Raw genomic sequence first — 25,131 nt, forward strand, 5'->3', positions numbered from 1 at the left:
TAACTGCTTGTACAAGCCCAACTCAGGGTGTAAGATTGTGACTTTTTACCAAAATCACTTGGTTTTTGGCCGAGGCGAACAAATGTGCAGCAGGAAAGTCCCCCAGACCAGGACACCTACATTAAATCTCTCCTAATTCTTCAGACTGTGTTGTCAAAGTGCCACCTCCACAGCTGTGATGCATTTCTCAGACAGCTGCAGATGTTCTCGTGAGGGAACAAGGAGTTTATGTTCTGCGGATCCGGCATCTATGGGGGGGATTCAATTGGGAGCGAGGTTTAGTGAGGCAAAAAGCTTGGCATACCTCATGCCAATTTTGGAGTACCTCAGTTATGGGTCATAGGGTCAATATGGCTAAGCTTAACATGGCCGGAAGGTCGATACAAGCATTAGGTTGACGGTCAAAATGAGTTTTTCACACTTATTTATTTATTTTGTTTGTTGTAGATGGATTCTTCTGCGCTCCAGACGTTACTTCTGTGCGCAGCTATTGATTGGATTGGGAGGGAAGTGAAAGGCGATTTACTGGAGTCAGGAAGGATTTTGTTTATTTTCCTCCGAGATAGAGATCTGCCAAGTGGTGGATGCTGGGGTTTTGGTTTTGTGTTTTTTTATATTCTGTGCCGTCTTCCTGCGGGTCAATAGATCTATCGCGTTCAGTAAAGCCAAAAACAGGAAGGATGAGGGAACCGAGGCTGCTGCTACCCTAGATGCTTCATTATCCTTCAGAGACTGCTACTAACTCTACAGTGTCCTCTATTAAGTGTGTGTGTGTGTGTGTGTGTGTGTGTTTGTGTGTGTGCGCGCACGTGCATGCAGTGGCGTAAATTCATCCCAGTTACCTGGAGGCAAGATAAAGATTGTGCCCCCCTCCCTTCAAAAATGATTAGGATTTTAGCAGACTCCTCTATATTCTACGTCTTGTAACTGGCCTCATCTATACTCTGCGCTACATCACTGGTCCCTCTATAGCCTACTCTATGTCTCTGGCCCCTCTCTATACCCTACCCTAGGTCTCTGGCCCCTCTCTATACCCTACCCTAGGTCTCTGGCCCCTCTCTATACCCTATGCTAGGTCTCTGGCCCCTCTCTATACCCTATGCTAGGTCTCTGGCCCCTCTCTATACCCTACGCTAGGTCTCTGGCCCCTCTCTATACCCTACGCTAGGTCTCTGGCCCCTCTCTATACCCTACGCTAGGTCTCTGGCCCCTCTCTATACCCTACGCTAGGTCTCTGGCCCCTCTCTATACCCTACGCTAGGTCTCTGGCCCCTCTCTATACCCTACGCTAGGTCTCTGGCCCCTCTCTATACCCTACGCTAGGTCTCTGGCCCCTCTCTATACCCTACCCTAGGTCTCTGGCCCCTCTCTATACCCTACCCTAGGTCTCTGGCCCCTCTCTATACCCTACCCTAGGTCTCTGGCCCCTCTCTATACCCTACCCTAGGTCTCTGGCCCCTCTCTATACCCTACCCTAGGTCTCTGGCCCCTCTCTATACCCTACGCTAGGTCTCTGGCCCCTCTCTATACCCTACGCTAGGTCTCTGGCCCCTCTGAGTGGCTGGCCCACCCGCCCGGCGGCTTTGCCGGGAGTCAAGTACAGGGAAATTCTCGCGAGAGGTCGGTAGTTCTCGCGAGATTCCGCTTAGTCAACAGCAGCCAGAGACTGTCAGTCCTAGTCAGCGGCAGCCGCCGGACGGCTGCAGCAGGACAAATTGTAAGAGAAATTTTTACATATGGCCCCTGAAGTATTTTTTTTTCCCCATGCAAACAGCCCTTGGCATAAAAAAGATTCCCAACCCTTGCCCTACGCTATGTCTCTGGCCCCTCTCTATACCCTATGCTATGTCTCTGGCGCCCTCTGTCCCCTACTCCACGTCACTGGATCCCCTGTATATTAAAATCGATTACACCCCTTAGTGACCTGGTGGCAAGTTTAGCAAAGTGCGCAAAGGTACATTTTAGGGACCTAGGCTCTTTACATCAGCTGTCTTTTTGCCTTGTATAATCTAGGCTTCACTGTTCCACCCCCAGTGTGAGCCCTGTCCCCCTTCTTCAAAGCCACCAGGGTCAGCCAGTTCCCAAACACACACACTCTTGGTGAGTCACCTACTATTTTCTAAGGCTGCCAATGCCCACCGCTGCTCTCCCCAATAAGTGGCACCCCCCCCCCCCCTGTGTTCTCAACTCAGGGCTCTGCTTGTAACTGTGGAGGAGCAGCCGGCTGGTGAACACAGTGTAGCGCGGAGGGAGGGTGATGCTTCTGTTACAGCAGTCAGGGATTAATGGCGCAGCCAGGTGCCCCCATCAGTGCTGGAGCCTGACGGAAACAAACTGTTGCCTCCATGAGTTCAGTCCCTGTGTATAGGTGACAGGCCGTTAAAGTGGACTCTTTATCCCAGCAGTTCCCTGAAGTTCTTACTGGTACCATCGGGACTGGTGATCTGCAAGTGTGTAATGTCCACGTTGTTTCGTTAAACCGCAGCCATATAATGGAATCCTTATTCCATATTCTCTTTAGGAATGCTGATGGGTTTGTATTAATAGATGGACAATCAATCGGTCGACCTTACATGATCCCATGTGCCGTAGGTCATCCGTCCCCATCTTAAAGCATCATTCAAAACCTTCCTCTGTGCTTTATCCTAAAAATGTTGAAAAATATACAGACGCCGTCGTCCTTTTAAATGCGTTTACTTTAACTCTGGTGATCTTTCAACCAGATATCGAGGCGCGAAGTTAAGTTGTACCTCAAGCCTCTGATGTCACTGGTTTCTAGTGATTGGCTGGTCTACATTCTTGTGGCTGTTGGAACACGTGGACACTTCTGTTGTGTGATTTGGTGCGATCACACACGTACCTTTGTAGTAGGAACAACTGGGCCAAATATATGCTTTTTGTTCGTTCCCATCCCTTGGTTACTTTATTTTTTTTTTTTCATCTTTAACAGTACACGAAGTAAGGGGGGGGGGGGGGGGGGGTCGGTTGAACTTGTGCCCTCCACCCTCGCTTCTACATTGAGGGGGCAATTATTCAATTGTTTTCAGATTGAGTGTGAGTAGCAAGATGCCCATTAGCTTAAGCGCATGTAGCACCCAAACTCCCCTGTGTAGATATGTGAAGCGGCTAACCGGTCTAAACTGTTGGACGTCAAGCTGAAAATGCCATTTGGGCACCCAAGAGATGTCCTTCTAGAACCTTTCTGCTTGCCACCTCTGGAGAGCTGGTGTCTGGCACAGACATGATGCTGACCTTGACATCCTGCGAATCAGAATCTCGCCCACCCCCAGGACTTATTGCCGGGATGCTGACTGTTGGGATGCTAAATGTTTGCATCCTGGCAGCGGTTATGGGTCATTGGGGCAGATGTATGAAGCCCGGAAAGGAGATAAAGCACCAGCCAATGAACTCCCAACTGTCATTTTCAAACACAGCTCATTGGCTGGTGCTTCATCTTCTTTCACTTTATCTCTTCTCCGGGCTTACTACATCTGCCCCCATTGTGTCAAACCAATTTAGGTAGACATACATTTACAAGTCTTATGCTGGGTACACACCAGGACGACTAGGGCCCGATTCCAACAATCTAGATCTAATTCTGACCGATTGGATGTAGATTGTGTGGGGTTTGGGCCCTTTTCTGTCCTGTTCTGATCGGATGCGCGGCCCTGCGGGTTGGTCGGTCGTTATTCAGATCCTACCTGCAGCAGGTAGGATCTGGAAACAACCATTCACCCGGGTGCGAGTCGCCATCAGATCGGTACCGCTCACGGTGCACATCGTGAGCTGGTCGTGCGCTCGGCGTCATCGTGAGCGGGTTGGACGAGACACTGACGACCCGCTCACAATGTGCATCGCGAGTGGGTCGTCCTGGTGTGTACCCTGCATTAGGTCGACACCTGAAATAAGTAGACATGGGGAAGGTGGACACAAGCATTAGGGTGACAATGGGAAGTTTGATCGTCAAAGGGTTGACATGAATTTTTCATGTTTTTTTGGATCCCAGTGGAAAGGTACATATCTAAGTATACAGCATCCCACGCCATGCTTCGGGCACGGTGCCTCTCTGCTATTGGCACACTAGTGGATGATAGGTGTCATTTTTATGCCCTGTCGGCCCAAAAAACTTAAACTCATGTCACCAATGCTTGTCGACCTTCCGACCCTGTTGATCTTACCCATGTCTGATTATTTCAGATGTCGACAGGCCTTAGTGGTCAACCCAATGCATGTTCTGTTGGACGCCTAATACAACTGAATTGCCCCCTAAAAGCAACTTTTTACGGTTATTGTACTTTCTTTGCGATTGTTACTCTGCCGTATAGGATATTTTACCCATTGTTATCTATTTGTGAGGCTTCCAATCCACATGTGCTCTGTAACCTGGGACCAGGAGTAGGAAGTGGTGCTTTTCGGTCCCCCTTAGGGAAGATGAAATGTGACCCCACCCCTCGTACTCCTGTAAGGAATGTTCAGGAGACGGCTGCTCTCCCTGCACTTATAAGAAAAGGGCCTTTGTGTGGGATGCTGTGACCTCAGTTGGGAGCTATTTGCTGTGTGTTTAGGATGGAGGGAGCTGGCACGCCGCGCTCCACATCACCGCGTAACAAGACTGGCTGCAACCCGTCCTATGTGGGAAGTTCTCTCTGTGTCTTTGCTGCCACCCACACGCCATGTCCATTAATAAACATCAAATTCGTGTGCAGGTTCAGCCGCCCATATCCGGAATGTTTGGGGACTGCGGTAGTTTGGATAGTTGTATAATGTAGTGAGTTCTTGGGGAGGGGACAAACTTCTTGTTTAACGTACGCGTTGTACGCACAGCCTGCCGTTTATTTTGTGCAATATTTTTTTTAAAGAATTTTGTACATTGAAAAAAAAAAAACCATCGGATTTTCAAGGATTCATTGTATTTTTAGGCATTGCTGCGTATATGTGATCTGCAACCGCCGGTGCTATAGGTTCATATAACCACCGTTACCGTTGCGGTTATCACCTGGCCAGTGTTTCATGCCCACTCTGACCAAGATGTTGGTGAATAAGATTGTCTGTTCGAGCAATACCTGCTAAGCGTCCTCTTGATGTCACTGTTTTTTTTTGGGGGGGGGGGGGTTAATTTTCAATTTTATATTAATCATTTTTTTTTTTCTCTTTTCTGATTTTAGGGTTTGCCTTCCCTGACTGGGCCTATAAGCCAGAATCCAGTCCGGGCTCCAGACAGATCCAACTCTGGCACTTCATTCTAGAGCTGTTGAGAAAAGAGGAATATCACGATGTCATCGCCTGGCAGGGGGACTACGGAGAGTTTGTCATCAAGGACCCAGATGAGGTGGCACGGTTGTGGGGTGTGAGGAAGTGCAAGCCCCAAATGAACTATGACAAGCTGAGCAGGGCACTCAGGTGAGACTGCGTTCTGTTCGGAAACCATTTTTGCGAGCTCGATCAAACCTTTTTGTAATCTGTGACGCTCTGCACATTTTGGTAAAAGACGTTACCCTAGCATCGCCGCCTTACATGCGCACCTTTTATTATATAATTATATGAACAAGGGATCATTTAATGGCGATCTCGGTCGCCAGGTGTCAGCACGCCACCCGTTCTGATTCTTCACAAGCATTGCTGCCAATTGGAAACTCACAAAAGATTAATATTCTGTCTCAAGTATGACAAACTGTTCTTATTAGTGAATGCAAGTTATCCGTTCCCATATACTGTTTCCACATGGCTGTTCTTCTGAAAATACCCAGTAAGATGCCTTCTTACCACCTGATTCACGCTGTTGTCTTTAAAAGGAGTTTATCTGGTGATTGGCCTCAATCAAGTGGCGTCCCCACCTCTCTGCTTCTCATACCTGTGGTGGGAGCACCAAAGGAGGCGGAACCTCAGTTTAATTATACGATTCTGGTGCCTGCAATGCACCTGGGTGCTTGGAAAAGACACCTTGTTTAGCAGAGGGGTAATTACTGGGTTAGCAAAATAACAGGGTTGGAAATCTGAGGAAACTTTTGGTGGATGGAAATTTAAATCCGTTACTCCCCAGAAAGCCAGGATTTGGAAATGGTTTAACAACTGTTATTAATGCTTTCCTGCTGGTAGGAGGAGGGGGGGGGGAGGGGGTCAATAACGTGCCATAAATAAGTCCAGGTGAAGGGCCAGGTGTGAGTGCTACTGAGTAAAACCCATTTAGGGGGATTTGAGAGAACGTGAGTTCATTTACATTTCTTATTCTCTATCCTCCCGTTCAGGTATTACTACAACAAGAGGATTCTTCACAAAACCAAAGGCAAACGCTTCACCTACAAGTTCAACTTCAACAAGCTAGTGTTGGTGAACTATCCCTTCATCGATATGGGTATGTCAGGTAAACGGTGTTATTGTGTAAATGTGGAGTAATCTGTAGTGGCGTGACCGGCATTTTTTTTTTTTTATGAAAGTGCCACAAACACTCTGAATAATAATTTTTGCAATAAATTTAGCAAATAGGTTTTTTATTTTTATTGCATTATCTTGGTCAAAGTGATGGGCTTACCCACTGCGTATGTGTAACCTCCTCTAGGGTTCATTCTAGCATCTGCCATCTTTGAAAACCCATGCAGTTCCTCTTCCCTGCCTGGGGTGTTGCTGTCTGCTGTATCGCTTCTAGCACAGTGTGGTCTGTAGATCAGCACTGATATGCAAACCAGACCTGTGCTAGAAACACGACAACGACACCCCAGGCAGGGAACAGGGACTGCACATTTGGATCGGATGTGGTACACATCCGATTTTGGCCACTTTACTCTGAAATTCTCGGCCCGATCCATCCGCATCAGGTGAAAAGTGGCCATCGGACTAGTGGATGGCCAGCTTTAGGTAAGTGCATCACTATGGCCCCTACACACGAAGCGATATAGGGTCATTTTCTAAGCGATCTAGTCAGATTGCTTAGAAAATGGGCTGAAATTGCCCAGTGTGTGGGTCCCATTACACCAGTGGTTCTCAACCTATGAGAACCTCAGGGCACCCCAACAGTTCACGTTTTTCCTGGTCACCCTACAGGTGCACTCACTATTCACTGACCTATTTTAAAAGAGCCACAGGTGGAGCTCATTACTTCACTTGTGATTGTGTGAGGAGACCTGGAAAACATGCACTGTTGGGGGACTCCGAGGACTGAGATCAAGAACCACTGCATTACATATTAACTTTTCAATAAGGTCTTGTTCAATGTGCGGCCAGCAAGTGCAAGGATTCCTACTATAAAAAAGGATTAATATCACATGCTTTTTGTTAACGATTTGACGTTAGGGGGCGCTGTAAGTGGCAGAATGAAGTTAGTTTTTCTGGGTTGTTGCTCTCTGAACTCTATAACCTCTATTTGTGACTAGAATACAGTCCTATAAAAATGCTAGTCCTTTACATACATGTCTTCAACATAGCCAGTTTAGTTGTTTTGTAATTACCATATTTTTCGTAATGACTTACAAGCATTCTGGCGGTAGCTGCTATTGTTTTGCTCTTAATGTACAATTTTTAGAATTGTATTTTTTTTATGTCTCTGACCAAATTTTTTTTTTCTTTTCTTTTTTTCACTTTACTAGGGGGGCCTGTACCTCAGAGTGCTCCACCTGTCCCGTCAGGTGGTACCCACTTCCGTTTTCCACCCTGCACCCCATCCGATGTTTTGTCTCCCACTGAGGAACTGCGTTCACCAAGTCTTTTCTCATCTGTGGCGCGACGTCTAGCACGTGGATCAGTCAGTGACTGCAGCGATGGAACTTCCGCTAACTCTGAAATAGAGGAAAGCCTGGGTGAGGAGCAGCACAGAAGAGGCCCTGGGCCTGACATCCCAGCCTTCAGGGGGCCACCACTCCCACGTCTCTCCCACGAGGGTATTTTTAGAGTATACCCGCGTCCCCGGGTGCCAGAACCCCTTAGCCCGTTCCCAGGGTCGCCCATGGGTGCCCACACTGGCCTCTTGCCTCCACAGCTCTCTCCTGCCTTACCCATGACTCCCACTCATATGAACTACACCCCATCACCCACCTTGAGCCCCATGTACCCAGGAGGTAGTCATTTTTCATTCAACCCTGAAGACATGAAGCGATACCTTCAGGCGCACACGCAGAGCGTATATAATTACCACCTCAGCCCGCGGGCATTCCTGCACTACCCCAGTATTGTGGTGCCTCAACCTCAGCGTCCGGAAAAGCCTCTTCATTTGCCTCCTGACGAGCCTCCCTTCAAATTTAAACTCCAGCCTCCACCTCTTGGCAAAAAGCAGCGGGACCGACCCATGGCCCATAGTTCTTCTACCTCCTCCTCTTCTGGGGTTCCGCAAATTAAAGTGGAGCCCATATCTGATGCTGAGGAGGAGGATGAGGAGGATCTGATGGTGGAGGTGACCGATATAAGTGAAGAGGAGGAAGAAGACGAGGAGGTGTTTAAAGCACCCACAGCACCAGAGCAAAAAGCTCCACCGCCCATGTTGCCTAGCCGGGAAGAAGAAGCGGGCAACTTGGGCAGCGAAAGTGGCCGCTGTATCCCCCTTAAGTTGCGCTTCAAGCGCCGCTGGAGCGAGGACCAACGCTTAGAGGCAGAGGGAGGAGGAGGAGAAGAGGCTGACAAAAAGGTGCGGAGTAACCAGGAGGAGCCAAAGCTTCCCCCACATCCCGGTGGTACTCCCTGCAGAAGGGTGAGTACCGACCTGCAGAGGGCGACAGAGGAACTTTCACTGGAAAGCAGGGATTCCTAATGGAAGACTCACTGGGCCCAACAAATGCGGCCTAGTCCACAATATGCAGATCTATTCCCTTTGCGGGATCACGTTCCAGCGGAATTTATTCCTCCACAACCCAAAAAATAAATGAGATCATTTTTAGATTCCTAAATCCCATGTTTTACTTAATTTTATCATTTCTTTGGGGAGACTTTAAAAAGAAAACTGAAATTACCGGATTTGCTGTAGAAAGGCTTTGATCTTTAACGGAATTAAATTGCTTTAAATGATTCGTTTATTAGGCGGCCATTTTAACCTTCCTCTGTTTCGTACATATGTAAATATTGCCCCCTCCCCAATCCCTCTTGGCATGTAGTTGGAACATTTGTAAAAGCCATTAATCCTATCAAAGTTATTATTTTCATTTTATCAACTGAGAGTCCAAAGGAAACCATTTTATCACCCACCCCCCACTTTCTTGCCCAGGCTCTGCCCTTGCCAGCCTAAGACTGGTGCAATCTCAGGTTTAGGGGAGCAAAAAAACCCTCATCTTATCCTGGGCATATGTGCTAACCAGATTATCCGCTTTCGCACCTTTCTACTTTTGATTAAATTGAACAGTTTCACGTAGGACCTTTGCTGCCTTGAAATGTCCCGTTCCGTTGTGAAACTGCTCATCGGAAAACAGATTTCCCATTTGTTGCTGCCTTACCAGTTTCAGGGCTCATATGATGAACTGTAAAAATAATTAATATAATTTTTATTTTTTTTTCATCCTGGATTTCCCAAATTCTTGCTTGTGTTCCCCTCCCGTTAGGCTGAATTTTGGTGGTGACTCCTAGTTCAGTTCCCTTTTTTTATTTTTAGTTTTTTTGTATCTTCTCCTTTTCAAGTAAAAAGAATATATGTATACATATAATTAATATAGCGGTCTTTTCCGTGACTTTTTCTGCAGAATGTTGGCCTTTATAAATTGTATGCGGCCTATTACAACCCGCTACCCAGGGCGTCTTTTGCTGCAAGATTGGTGTGCTGCATCCACGTGTAATGTATGTTTTTTATGGTTTTGGCTTTTCTCTCCTCCATCTTTTGGGGGTGAGGAAATCTGGCATTTAAAGGTGTAGTAACCTGGCTTTTGTAGTGTTTGTACGCCTTGTAGTTACAATCAGACCTACACAAATGTGCCTTATTGAAATATGTGGGCTGCGTCACTAATAGTCTTAATTACACATCTGCCCCAAACCATCGTCCTATGCAGACACATTAAAAACTACACCACTGACCATGGGTTGTGGTTGGTTTATCAGTTGGTGGGGGCAATATATGGTAAATTTAACTCTTTCGGTCAAGTAGGCCTTCTGAGGAGGTTATGAAGCTTCTGGCAGCAAGGGGTTAACCAATGTCCCTTTTGATCCTAAAACTGGGAGTAAATGTACAAAAAAAAAAAGGAAATGTTTTCCAGAACAGCCAATCAAATTCTAGCTGGTATTTTCTACCATGACCTAGATAAATTTATAGCTACAATTTGATGACTTGTCATGGACAGCAATTTTTTTTTTTTTTTTTTAGAAGTTTTTGTAACTCTGCCCACTATTTCTGGGAGTGTACATGATATAGAGCCTGTCTGAATGGTACAGGTCAATGTTTTTATAGGACTCTGTAACCTTGTCCACTTTATGGATGAAATGCAGTTCGGACAAAAGAAAATACACGCAATGTGCAGTTTAAGGCAATGTATCTCCAATAGAAAAACCATTTCTATAAGTCATGTGACGTTTGCTCATCCTATGGGCTGCAGCTGTTTTGTGACCCCCGTTTTTAGAACGCTATGCGGTCCATTGTTCATGTTCGGTTTTAAAAGTTAAATTATCTCTGTATAATCTCTCATTCAGTTGGTTTGCCATTAATACATTAAACCTCTTACAGGAATCCCTTCACATGTAAGAAACATTTCATGATATTTGTGCTCTAGACTTGATTAACTCTATTCCTGCCAAGAGCCTCTTACACCAGCTCTGGTAAACCTCAGGACTTTGTGCCCCCTTCATAAGCCTTTTTTCATTTTATTTTTTGGTGGGGCTTTTAACACTTTCACTGCCAGCTTGGTATATAGCAAACCCCCCCCCTTGGCATTGAGCTGGCCAATGGCTGGCAGAGGGGGGGGGGGGTAAAGGTTGCAGTTCTTAACCAATCGGCAGTGAGGGTGGGCACACGAGCAGGGTGGGGTTGGTCTTGCTCCAGGATGGGTAGCCTTGCCAGGTTTAACCTTTAATATGTATATTAAAGAAAACAAAATAAAAAAAAATCTAAATAAAATGGTTCCCCTGTATACACACAGATTGTAAATATATTTAGCAGAAGTCTGTTCACTCTTAAGAATGTATATCTTAAAAGAATAAAAAAGTTGAAATTTCGTCTGAGAGCTGCACTTTGTTTTCATTGAAAGAACTTCGCTGTAGTCACCATGGAGGTGGCATTGTTACATTGGAGACATTGACTGGGGAGGTTTGTAGTACACTGTTGGCCGATACGGAATCCTTAAGCGTTTACCCACTGCCGTCTGAGTGGGTGTTTGTACCGCTAGGAAATTTTCATTTGAGTTGTGGTTTTTGAAGTTTCATTATAGCCACATGAAACCGATGCGGCGAGTGCCACTCCTTCTGCCGGCGTAGTTAGCACCGGGATTGGATACCCCAACAATCTATTCTTGAGTTAATAAAGTACCACGAAAACTTGTACTTGGCCCATAAATGACGACGGCTTTGCGCTGTTTTTGTACTACATAATTATGCCATGTTATTACAAACGCAAGATTATGCCGCTTTCAGACAGCAAATGCAGAATCGCACCGGGACTATCAAACTGTTCCGTTCCGGTGCGACCCTGCATGTGTGGGTTTTCCAGATCGCATCAGCGAACCGGCAATATTGTCATTTGGGGGCACGTCGGAGCGGGGGATGAGGCAGCGCTTAGAGCTGGCGCTGCCTCTATAGCGTGAACGGGAAATGAGTCGTTTAACCCGTTCACACTGCACGGCAACGAACTGGTAAGAACCCTTCTTCTTAAGGTGCGTACACACGGGGGCGATTTAGTGCAAAATCGCGGGAAATATGGTCGCCGAGCAACCATATTGCCCGCAATGGGAGTGTGCGCCGGCGATATATCGCTGGGTGCGTGCTCCCGTTTTTGCCCCTGTGGTGATCGCTGGTCGCAGGAACATGCTCCTGCGACCAGCTGATTACCCCCGGCAGTTTCTTTTTCATCAGCGACCATCTCTGGTCGCTGATGTAAAGTAGAAACTGAGCAATATATTGCTCAGCCATATATAGCTCAGCCATATATGGCTGAGCAATATATCTCCCCCGTGTGTACACAGCATTACCTGGTTCGAATTGCTGTGTTGCTACTGGGTAGCTATAACCGGAAACCCCTTTCTCATTGCAGGAATTACCGGGTCGTACCGGCATGAACCTGGTAATTTTGTGCAATGTGAAAAGAGTATGATTGGTAAAGATCAGTAATGTGTAGTTTATGGGTATTTTTTTTTTTTTTTTTTTTTTTTAAGGGGGGAAAAAAAAAGTCCTATATTAAATTAAAACATGGCAACAGTCTGATTTTTTTTTTTGTTAATGCAATGAAAATAGCTTTTGATTGGCCGATAGGAAAACGTAGTCAGGGTGCGGACATACGTACTGGGCAGCTTAACTGCGGTGGAGCGTCTGCGCAAGCCTGCGCCTAAGTTGATGCATTTGAATATAGTTTTTTTTATTTTTTTTTACATGTGCTGTGCGCCATTATCTGCCCTGTCTTAACGGACTGCTGTCTCTTCTTTACAAAGCCCAAAGGAAATCTGTAATGTAAAAATCCATAATGGAACATAAAGGTTAAGGAGTACAGCACTGAGTGCTCTGGAAAGTCATCTGAAAGCATGATGTGAGTCACAGCAGCACAGATCACCTCTCACTAGCTGTGGGAGAGTTATGTCATGCTGGGGGTTTTAGTTCTACAAAAGCTCTTTTTGCTCTGGCCTCTAGCTACTTGAGGGTAAGCTTCCTTTGCAGACACTGGTGAGGATATAGCAGATTGGATTCCAGTGTACTGTCTGAGCTGGGCTGGAAGTGGGTCACCATACACTGAGAGGAGGTCACCTTCCGTTACATAAAAGCCCAGCCCTGGCTGAATCCACTTTACTGTGAATTTGCAGCATGGATTCGATCCACACCGACCTCTCATAACCCAGCCCTCTCCCCGCAGAGACTGCTCCAAATCCCACGGCTGACTTTCCCATGAGCCCCCGGGGCTTATGCAACAATTACAGCATGTACTGCGATCAGCAGGGCCCTGGGGGCAAGACTAAGTACTTACTGTCACAACAAAGGAGGTAGGGGGCAGCAGGACTCTGCCAGTCCCCATTAACCTGTTCATGGGCTGAGCCTGCGTATCAATGTGTACTGGTGTTTTACAGAACGGTCGTCTGTGGCATCTGATCCCCCTGTATGGCGAGTATTATTGTTCAGTGCCTGCTATATAGGGTTACTGCTCAGATGGGTTCTAAACAATCCTGTGTAATAACGACGGCTCCCCAGCTGTTATGAAACTACAAGTCCCATCATGCCTTTCCACAGTTTTGCTATTCAGGAATGCTACAACTGTGGCAAGGCATGCTGGGATGTGTAGTTTCACAACAGCTGAAGGGCCGCCGGGTAGCAGGTATTGTTCCATACATTGTACATGATGCTACTTTTGGTTCCATATTAATAATTTATATATTTATCAATAATTGGCAAACATTTTACATCTTATCGCCTGACTTGGGAGGAGACCTATGTTTTTTAATGTTTGTGTGTTTTTTTTTATTGAAAGGTTTGCATGTTGCCATATTTATTAGAGGATTCACCTCTCGCCCATTGATTCAGCATCCTATGGTTGCGGCAGTTGTAATTTGGCCAGAGGGTGAAAGGTGCCACCTCTTGAATTGGCGTTCCGGCCAGGGTGGGTTGGTTACACTTGTCACACTTCATGCAGGTTCCTGAATGAGACTTACATGTGTCATGTTGGCCATATCTATTAAATGTTACTTACTGGGAAACACAATGCCAAATGGACTGTGACGTCAACCCACCTGGACAATGCTACTCCCGCTTACTGCTCATAGGGACTGGTGTCTAAGGAATAAGATTGCTAGGTCGATTATACGTTAGTATGTAATGCTTGTAAGCATTGCTATACAAGCCACTGTCTATGGTTTATTATGCTATAACCACAATAAAAAGCTGCTTGCATGTAATTGTATTTATTACCTATCAACACTAGAGGGAGCTATTGGGTTATCTGGCCTGTTACTTCACTGCTAGTCCCAGTATAGAGGCAAAGTGGTAGAGCTGTGCTGTCTGTACAGCCGTGCTTGGCCTTAGTACATTTACCGTGAGCATGTTTTCCTGGTAACTCCAACTGGACATGGGCAGAGAGAACCAAGAGATGGGTATTCTCCTAGTGCCTATCTTACCTACTGCAATTATTTACACAGAGATTGAGAATGCCCGGTGCAGCGAATCCTATTTATTCTATACCACCTGTGCGTGTAAAGCAGAGAGGGTGAAGTGTGTTGCAGGCGCTAATGTCCTCTAAGTAACCAGGTCCCGATGCAGGTTACGTGACGTTCTATCTGATCCAAACAGGGAGAAGTGTTTTCTGTGACCAAAAAGAAAACGCCGTCTGCAAATAATTCTGGTAGTCGTCTACAAGTGGTATGTGAAAATGCTGGCCCAGGCTGTGACGGGAGCCAGATGCTGCATTGTAAACACCCAGCTCTGGTTACTTTAGGAGCTAGAATTGGACTTACCAGAGCAAATACAATCAGATTCACCCTTATAAGCAATGCCTCATGCCCGACTAAATCACGCCGATAAAGTCTGTGAGAAACTGAAGTCGGGCATTTGTGTGTAAGGAAACGCATTGATTCCGTGGCTTTTGTAACTGACTCCTGATTTTTAGATGTGGGGGGAAAGGCTTATTGCGTTTCCTTGCCGTTTTCCACATGGCTATAAGCTAGCAATTAGCTGAACGGCTCCTTATAGTGGTGGGCTAGATGATCAAATGGAGAGTGATAAACCACCAGCCAATCAGCTTCTACCTTCATGATTCAACCAACCTTCCATGTTACAAACTGTGTTTGAAAAAAATGACAGGCAGGAGCTGATTGGTTGGTGGATTATCACTCTCCATTTTATTACTTTTGAGGGCCAAGTACATCTCTCTGTGTCCTGAATAGATAGTATGTTACCTTCTGCCTCCCTGTAAGCGTTTATTAATGGACTTCTGTCCACTGCTGCTTAGTCATACAGCTATATGTTAAGTAGACATCTAACAGGAACATTAGAAGAGGTGACTGGTTCTGGAGTTTGTACCCTAATCCTGTAGCCTATAAGACAATATGGCGGTACAGTAGGCAACTAGGGATTAGTTGCAATAGGGATGGAGCCTCTTCGGCCCTCCAGCTGTTGTTGAACTACACATCCCAGAATGCTTTGCTACAGTTATAGCATGGCCAAATAGCAAAAATGTTGCAGTGTATGCTGGGATGTGTAGTTCAGCAACAGCTGGAGGACCAAAAGTGCCCTATCCCTGAGTTAGTCAGTTCATGTCTCTAAAGGCCTTTTAACACCTTTAAGGTGATACACATGATGTATACATCCACGCATGCATGCATGATCTGAGTCTCCTGCAGCATTCCAGCACTTGTGGATGAACTCTATGGAGGTAAAAGGTGAAGATAACTCCGACAAGTACAGACGAGTGCCTGCTGTTGCAATCCTGTGTTCTCTCTCATACATGACAGCTTCCAATGGAGCGTAGTAATAATATTAGCCACAGGTGTGGCTTGTGCAGCTATTTCTTTACTGCTGCACATATCTGGGATTTCAACCAAGATATTCTAAATGCCACTTTGGAACTACTGCGCTCGGGGAGAAAGTGCTGCAGCGTGTTCCCCGCGTGACCTCTGAGGGTGTTCTGGGGTTTATGGTACCAAGACGTTGGCAGTAGAACCTTTGGGACCTGTAAGTGACTAGGTGGGGCTCCATGGCTCAGACTTGGTTCTCCAGCACATCCCACAGATGCTTGGTTGGCTCGAGATGTGGGGCAATGTTTGCAGTGTGGCAGGGTACTCTATTCTGCTCACAGAGGCACTGCCAGCACAGAATACAGTTCTGATGATGAGGTGAACTTGATCGGAAACAAAGGAGCGAAGGTCAAAATAACATCCATGAGAATGCCATTTACCCAACGTTTCCTTGTAAAATATTTCCTACTGTGTCACACTGCATCCACCGACTTGCTTTCTATAGGGACGATGAAACTGAAATCACGAAATGTTGCATGAAAACTGATGTGGAAAGAAAAAATAAATTACACCATAGGAAATACTTGCATTTTACATACATTTAAACCTGTGTTGTGCTGTTATTATATTATTATAATTTTATTTATAAGGCGCCACAAGTGTTTCGCAGCGCCGTACAAAGGAACAATACAGGGAGACAAAACTTGGCATAACATTGAATAAATAACAAATACAGTACAAATAAAGAGCACCACAGTTCAATACACATTACACAATGTGCTGTGCTACATTGTTGTGTAATCTTGTAGCCAATTTTACATTTCAGTGCATTACATGCATATAGGAGATCCGATATGTAATGTCGGCGGTCGGAATCCTGACACTGGAATCCCGACCGCCGAAATCCCGACATGGGGGGGACGTGGAGCGCCCCCCCTTGCGGGCTTGCCATGCAGCGGGCCTGGTGCCTCGCTACGCTATTTTATTCTCTCTCTATGGGTGTCGTGGACACCCACGGAGGGAGAAAGTTTCGGGATTTTGGCGGTCGGGATCCCGACCGCCGGCAAATTGACTGCATCCCCGTATAACATATATATTTCAGTATGTGCACAGCCTAGGGATGGCCATTGACCATCGATGATTCTAAATCATTGATGGTTCATGGCAGATGTCGAATACTTTTCCCGGTACTCTTTACCTAGAAGGGCGCCCGTCGCGGGCATCGCGGGTACATTTATGTGTGGCCGCGACGCGATGCCCGCGATTTCCCATTGAAACCCATGTTAAACATGGAAATCGTGTCGGTCGCGTCGCGGCCGGCCATAAATGTGCCCGCGACGCGATGCTCCCGATTTCCCATAGGAATCAATGTTAAAAGGCGCGATGGACCCGATTTTACTGTTAAATGGCTCAATGGACCCGATTTGCCCATAGGAATCAATGTTAAATGGGCCACAGCGCCCATTAACCCTTAAATGTCCCCCCCAATTTTTAACGCCACCCCACGATCCACGCGAACCCGAAGCGTGGCGAGCGGCGGCGGTACGCGTCCTCCGACCTTTTCATGCCCTACTATCCACTAGGGCGTGGAGTGAGAATATAATAGTGTGGCGAGCCCGAAGCGTGGCGAGCGGACGCGGATACCTTCACAGTTATACGCGTCCCCTCGCGGGCTTCACAGGTGTCCGTGGCGACGCCGACACCTGTGAAGCCCGCGAGGGGACGCGTCTACCTGTGAAGGTATCCGCGTCCCCTCGCTGCGCTCGCCACGCTTCGGGCTCGGTGGCTCGCTGCGCTCGCCACACTATTATATTCTCACTCCACGCCCTAGTGGATAGTAGGGCATGAAAAGGTCGGAGGACGCGTACCGCTGCGCTCGCCACTCTTCGGGTTCGCGTGGATCGTGGGGTGGCGTTAAAAATTGGGGGGGACATTTAAGGGTCAATTGTGCTTATTTGGGCTCTGTGGCCCATTTAACATTGATTCCTAGGGCCAAATCGGGTCCATTGAGGCATTTAACAGTAAGATCGCGGTCAATCAGCCTTTTTAACATTGTTCCCTATGGGAAAATCGCGGCCATCCCGATTTACCCGCGATGACCGCGATTTTTACCCACGACGACCGCGATTTCAATCGCTGGCGCCCTTCTAGGTAAAGAGTACCCTTTTCCCATCGATTGGGGAGAACCAGATGGTTTCTCTCCATCGATGGAACAGCAAAACAATGTTTTGCTTTTTTTTTTTCAAAGTGCCTTGACACTGAGCATAGCTCTGCCCCCGAGTTTGGATTGGCGCACAGGCCAATCAATCAATCAAACACAATGGATGACCATCGATATGTAAAAATATCGATGGTCAGCCATTGCATAGTTTACCAATATTGATGGCCAGTTGCAGAATTGCCATCGATGGCCATCCCTTACACAGCCTAAGGCTGGGATAGCCAACCCTAGTCCTCGAGAGCTACCAACAGTGCATGTTTTGCAGGTCTCCTCACAGAATCACAAGTGAGCTAATTAGCTCCATCTGTGTATCTTTTAAAATGTGTCAGTGATTAATGAGTGCAGCTGTGCAGCAGCTAGGTTGTCTGGAAAATGTGAACTGTTGGTAGCTCTCGAGGGCTAGAGTTGGCTACCACTGGCCTAAGGGCATACACACGTAGAGATGTGTGATAAGCTATTTAGGGTAAGCGATTTCCCAGTGTCCAGATCTCCCATGGGGAGCACATACACATGCACAGATTTGTGTTAAGCGATTTGCTTATGCAAAAAAAAAAAAGGCCGGGTAGTTGTTCAAAATGAGAGATTGCAATCAGTATCTCACATTCCGTACACACAGCGATTTGCAGTCACTTGCTAAGCAATCAGACTAGATTTTGACTGCATGCACTGATTTAAGGGGCATACACACGTAGAGATCTGTGCTAAGCAATTTTGCTGGTGTCAAGATCTCCCATGCAGAGCACATACACACGCAGAGATTTGTGCTAAACAATTTTTCTTAGCAATTTTGCTTAAGCAAAAAAAGGCTGGGTAGTTGTTGAGAATGAGAGATTGCGATCAGTATCTCTCATTCTGTACACACAGAGATTTACAGTCATTTGCTAAGCAATCTAACTAGATTGGGACTGCATGCACTGACTTAAGGCCCATACAGACACTACGATGATTCCTTAATGATGATGAACGACCCCATTATAAATCACCTCCTGAACAACTCAGAACGACTTCGTTCAGGGTCGTTCAGGAGGTGAATCTTTCAACATCGTCTAGTGTTTATGCTGTGAATGATGGACGACTACAAACGATGCGCGTACCCGTGGGTCGTTAAAGACCATAGCCATCGTCAATGCATGCAGGTCAATTTGGCTATGGTCGTTAACAATGTTTGTTTTTTCAATAGAAAAAGGACCTGCATCGTTTCGCATCTGTTGTGCACCAGCGATCACTGCAATGCTGAGGTCTTTCATTTTCACTTCAAGGGTGAAAATGAACGATGGTAGTTAAGATGTGACACATCGTAGTGTCTGTATGGGCCTTAAGTTAGCAAGAGATATTTAATCTCTCGGAGCATACACACGGAGAGATCTGTGCTTACTTTCTAAGCAATCTAGTCAGATTGCTTAGAAAATAGCACAAATTTGCTCCGTGTGTACACCCCTTTAGTTAGCAGGAGATAATCTCTCGGGGCATACACACGGAGAGATCCGTGCTTACTTTCTAAGTAATCTAGTCAGATTGCTTAGAAAATAGCACAAAATTGCTCTGTGTGTATGCCCCTTAACTTTCATTAACCATTCAATTATTGTTACATAAACTGTTTTGACATGTATAAAATATTTTGGGTATTTTGCTTCAAGCAAAACACACATAAAGTCTATTGTCCCAGTGCAATCCATAATGTGACCTTTAACACTAAACATCAAGTGACTTGTCTCCTACCTTCTAGCCCTCCACAAGAAAGAAAAAAACACGGGGGGGGGGAGAGAGAGAGGGCAGGAGGGGGTTGGTGCCAGATGAACAGGGGAGGAAGGAGCTGCAGCTGCAGCTCCAGGCCTACACATAAAAACAGACACATCATCATGTGCACATGATGATCACCAGCAGACAGTAGTTGTCCAAATCATAAGTATTAAACTTGCATTTCTATTTTCCACACATTTTATACAATTTATGTACTTGTATGTATTAGGACAGGCATGTCCAAACTATGGCCCTCCAGCTGTTGTGAAACTACAAGTCCCATCATGCCTTGCCATAGTTTTGCGATAAGGGAATGCTAAAACTATGGCAAGGCATGCTGGGAGGTGTAGTTTCACAACAGCTGGAGGCTGTCAAAGGCGTATCACATACTTGCCCACTCTCTGTATCGGTGAGAGATGCCCGTTTTTTGGGGGGATAGTCCCCACTAACCTAGAAAAGTGGGCGAGCCCTCCTGCAATAGTGAGGTGAGCAGGATGCAGAGGTAATTACAGCACCTCACGGGCATTATGATGCGATAATATGCCAATTCATTGTAGTCCTGTCCATAGGCAAATGTTGCCAACTCATGGCAATTATCCATTTTGGGGGCAGAGCCTATTGGCACAATTACCCTGCTCCTTTCTTGACATGAAAATTATTCCTTTTTCCAAACCGTTTGATTCCTCCACCATGCCGCGCAATGATGAGCCATGATGGCATTTTTGGCAGGTATTCGAGGATCGCTCGTCGCAACATTGGTGCACAAAGGATTAATAAACACAGATTTGAAATACAGCGATTCTTAATTGCAACACATCTGAGCTTACATTGGCAATTAAATGAACATGGCTCTATTGGTGTGTGGCTCTTGTAGTTAGATGGGGGAAAGATTAATTGGCAAATGCTAGAGCAGTGGTCCCCAACCCTGGTCCTCAAGTACGTGCACGTTTTCAAGGTCACCGGGCAGGTGCACAGATTATTCAGGCACATTTTAAAAGATCCACAGGTGGAGCTCATTATTTCACTGATTCTGTGTGGTGAGCTGGAAAACGTGCACTGTTGGGGGTACTTGAGGACCAGGGTTGGGAACCACTGTGCTAGAGGATTAAACAGTTACGGTATATAACATAGACTGACTCATGATAGACATGGCTCGCCATGCTTCGGGCATAAACAGCCAGCCAATCAGGTCCTGTCTGACATTTTTCAAACACAGGGCCAGATTCTCTAAGCTTCAAAAGTGATACAATTGAGAGTGATAAACAGCCAGCCAATCAGCTCCTGTCTGACATTTTTCAAACACAGTTTGTGGCATGGCAGGTAGGAGCTGATTGGCTGGCTGTGTATCACTCTCCATTTTATCACTTTTAAAGCTTATGCCCCTTTCAGACCTCACTTAAAAACCAGTATTTTGCCGATTTTTAACCGTTTTAAAACGGTAACTGTGCGGTCTGAAAGGTGCAGAACCACTTTACCGGTTTTTTTGTAAAATGGAGGGTCCTACCCGTTTCAGACCCGGTATTTTGGCATCAAAATAGGGTCTGAAACGGTATTTAGGACCCAGCCAATGAGCTGGATCCTAAATTCAGCGCAGTGAATATTTAATGAGCGCTCATTAAATATTCATAGCACTGGAGCCCTAGCCCCCCCCCCCTCGGTGTCCAAGTTGGGCATTCATGGATGGTCGCGGTGGACAAATAAAGTTGACGGAGTTCCACCCATGGGCTGGTACTAGTTTTTTTTTTCTTCAAATATGCTGCAACCGCTGGATGGAACCATGATGCTTATATTTTGTAGTAACAAAGGGCTGAGGATGGGGTTGCCTAGCAATAAGGACAGAGACAGGAAGTTTGTGTTTATTGCATTATGGGGTGCAGTCTCACAGGGAGGGAATGTGGCCTTCCCCGAACATGCTGGGGTGCCACAAGAAACTCCGTCGAGACAGGAGTCGGGCATTGTATGTGAATGTCACAGAGCTGCCACCGGCTTCCTGTCAAAGAGGAGGAGCAGCCATTTTAATCGTACCCTGCAAGGCGCATACATACACAGCGGCACATAGGATTACACTTGGCAAAAACAACAATGGTTCTTCTAAAGCTGATGCGTTATTGTATTAAAATAAAGATGAAAGGAGAACAAAACGCCACAGTAAATAATACCCCTTTTACACCAAAATGCCGGATCGCACCCGGCTTTTTGGACCCAGTGTTTTGTCCCTTTTACACCGGAGCCCCCCTCCCGGTGCAGGCGGTTCCTGAGCTGCTGCCGCTTGGAGATAACATCATCTCCAAGCGCCGATCGCCGTGACCCCAACCAATGTGCTGGGGGCAAGCCCAGCACTAAGGTAATCTGCTGGGCTGCCCCCAGTCCCCGTGCACCCTCCAGCCCTTGTCCGGGAGGTGAATGGATGCTGCACACAGGCATCCATTCACCTCGTCCGCTGATGCTGTCTGCAGTGTATTACAGATACCACACCCCCTTCCCCCCGTCCAACCCCCCATTCATGTAAACGGGAGCCGGGTCGGATGACCCGGCATACCCGTTTACACCGCCCTCTACCCAGGTCCTAGCCATGTTAGAAGTCTTGTGTAAAGGGACACAGCGTGACCCATTTACAGCGCCGATGGTCCAGGTTTTTTCGGCAGTGTAAAGGGGTATATGTTAGCATTGCATATTACACCTTTCAGTCACCCATATATGTCTCAAGGTGGGTACACACTGTACAATTTCTAGGTGTTGCCTATTCCACACAGGGTAACTTATGTGGATCACCCAAAATGGCTGCCTTGTCTTTTACCTTTTGTGGAACATGTAGAATTTATTAATTGAAAATGGCTGTGCCAACCTTGCATTAAGCGCTGTTCTAGTTTTTGTTGACTTTAAATGTGCCTTTGACAAGGTGGACCAAGAATCTGTTTGGTGTGCCCTCAACGTGGAGAACATCCTACATGACACACTTCTGGTTCTTCAAGCACTTTACACCTGGGGTAGCCAACTCCAGTCCTCGAGAGCTACCAACAGTTAATGTTTTCCAGGTCTCCTCACAGAATCACAAGAGAAGTAATTAGCTCCACCTGTGGATCTTTTAAAATGTGTCAGTCAGCAAAGAGACTTCCCCCACCTGCCTATGAAGAAGATGCTTGCATCTTATGTTGATATGAACAGACACCTAGTGGCAACTACTTACTCTGAAATGCACCGGAAGATACTCCATAGGTCTTACTATACACCTAAGCTAAGATTCTTGGTTGGGGACTCAGTCGTCTATTTGCTTCAAATGTCAGGCCCCAGATGCGGATTGCTTGTGGGACTGTCCAATAGTGAAGTGTTTTTGGGGGGAGATGGATTGACAAGACTCCGATCCGCTCTCACTGTTACATCCGTGAATCCAATACCTATTCGTAATGGATTGGACGGAAACTGCGACAAATAAAGAAAAATGAGTTAGTAAGTTTGCGGACATGTGGTTACCTTACATATACACATTGTGCAGTATTCAATGCCGGTGCGAGCGGCCGGCGAGGGGGTTAAACTGCGAGGATCACAGAAAACCAGTGATCCTCGCAGTTTAACCCCCGCGCCGGCCGCTCGCACTATGCAACGTTCCGGGGGAATCCTCGCAGTCACAGAACTGCGAGGATTCCCCTAAACTGCGAGAGCCGCGGCTAGTGCAGCAAACTCGCTGTAATTAGCCTCGGCTCTCGCAGCTTTTGGAGGCACATTCGCAAATTCCCCCTCGCTCAAAAAACGGAGCGAGGGGGAATTTGCGAATGAGGGGGGGTCAGTTGAATACTGACAGGGTGAGTGGTGACTGCGAGCAAAAAGTCCTGCTCGCAGTCATCGCTCGCCCACGGCATTGAATATATGCCATTGAGTCACACCATGAAAGAGGCGCTGCGACTTAGTCTCAAAACCACAACCTGGTATGACATGGAGACTATTGCGCGTGGCACAACGCCTTTTTGAAACTTTTGATGTTTATTCACTTTCTTTCGATACTATGTTTACTGTTTTGCAATTGTCATGTCTTCTGCTGTTTCTTACGTTACTGCTAAATTTCTGTGATATCACCCTTCAATATCCTTGAGCCCAACCCCGGGCTAGTTGTATATGTTTCCGACATGTAATGACCAATTACTGTATGTTTTTATTTTCACTGTCATGCATCACATTCAATAAAATATTTAAAAAAAAAAAGTGTCGGACTTCCGGTGGGCGGGGCGCCTGGAGCGGCCGCATTTTACTGAGGCTCTCCTTGGCTGTCTCTAAAATCCCCAGGCATCGCCTCCCTGAACAAAAATTTGAAAAAGCCACCTGCAGCATCTGGTGGAGGAGTGCGTGGGGAACAAGGGGATACGCTTTTGAGAGCCACCCAACCTCATTTCCCCCGGAGTCCGTCCTTCAGAAAGAAGGAGAGCTTGACCGCCCTTCTCAGGGCGCGAAACATGGCGCCGCAGTGAGAGGATCTGCTGTGACATCCAGCTGCCCGGGAACCCCCCCCCTGAGATCCCCACCCGAGCGACGGCGGCAACTACCTGGCAGAGATCCCCCAGCCGACGGAGGAGAGGCCCTTGCCGGGACGAGGACGCGGACGTGGGAGGTACGTGCTCCGGGAACAGGCCGTCGCAAATACTCCCCGGACGGCAGGACCTCGCGGTGCGGCTGTCTGGTGTGCGACGCCGCGGACAGAGGACCCATCGTCTCCCGCGTGACAAGCAGACAAGCGGACGTCCCAGGAGCCGGAGGTACTGGGGTGCGGGCGGCGCGGGCTGAGCCAGGCGCGCTTGATACTGGCTGCCCTGCATAGCCCCCCCAGGTTTAAGGTATATCTACGGGAGCGCCCTCAACTCCCTCCCCCCCCTCTCTTTCGCCCGCTTTGAGCTTCCCGGACTCTAAGGGCCTAGCCCAGGCCCAGGACATATAATCAGCCGCTGTGTGGGTGGTGTGCCCCCCCTCCTCCCTCAACTCCCCCCCCCCTTCTCTCTTGCCCTCTTTGAGCTAACCTGGACTCTCAGGGCCTAACCCAGGCACAGGACATATAAACAGCCGCTGATTGGGTGGTCCGCCCCCCCTCCCCCCCAAGACATTTCTCCTTCCTCAACCCCCCTGACACAGTGGGAGTGCATATAACAGTGGGGACACTGGTGCATGGGGTGGTGTGACTATTGTGTTAACCCAGATCTGCCCTGAGAGGCTCTTCTTCCTCCCCCCCCTGCCCCCCTGAGACTGAACAGAGCACTCAGGTATCCCAAGAGCTACATATTGGCAGCCCCAAATCACCCACAAGACACTTAACTACCTTATGCCTGCTGCCTAACAAAGCAACCTGAGTTGAAAACACAGGCTACTGCCCCCTATAGGGCAACAAGCTGGTAGCTTCACCTGACTCCGCTCTCTTGAGGGATCGCGGAGGTTGTGGGGTTGCTGCACTCAGATCACGCTGCCGCGGTGACCTTTCCCCCCCCCCCCTACAGAGGAGAGAAGTTTTATCCCCCCAGAGGCCCCTCAGATCCGGCAGCCGTACTCTCTGTATTGAACACACTGATGGACAATATTGTATGATCTGACTCTGAAAAGCTGGGTACACATATGTACAATCGTCGGGCCGTTCTTCCGATCTGCGGACGAACG

General features: G+C 47.2%; 1 protein-coding gene across 1 annotated transcript in view; it reads left to right on the top strand.

Annotated features, from left to right (window-relative positions):
- The window catches only part of ERF (ETS2 repressor factor), a 35,031-nt gene extending 26,185 nt beyond the window's left edge, over positions 1 to 8,846 (top strand). Inside the window, exons 2-4 of the mRNA XM_083162207.1 lie at positions 5,166 to 5,400; positions 6,246 to 6,352; positions 7,581 to 8,846. Coding sequence (XP_083018333.1) covers positions 5,166 to 5,400; positions 6,246 to 6,352; positions 7,581 to 8,734 — 1,496 coding nt within the window. The 3' untranslated portion in view covers positions 8,735 to 8,846. The remainder of the gene's footprint in view (positions 1 to 5,165; positions 5,401 to 6,245; positions 6,353 to 7,580) is intronic.
- Positions 8,847 to 25,131: the final 16,285 nt, after the last annotated feature.

This window comes from Crinia signifera, chromosome 19, assembly GCF_055691185.1.
Source record: "Crinia signifera chromosome 19, ASM5569118v1, whole genome shotgun sequence".
Taxonomy (NCBI): Eukaryota; Metazoa; Chordata; class Amphibia; order Anura; family Myobatrachidae; genus Crinia; species Crinia signifera.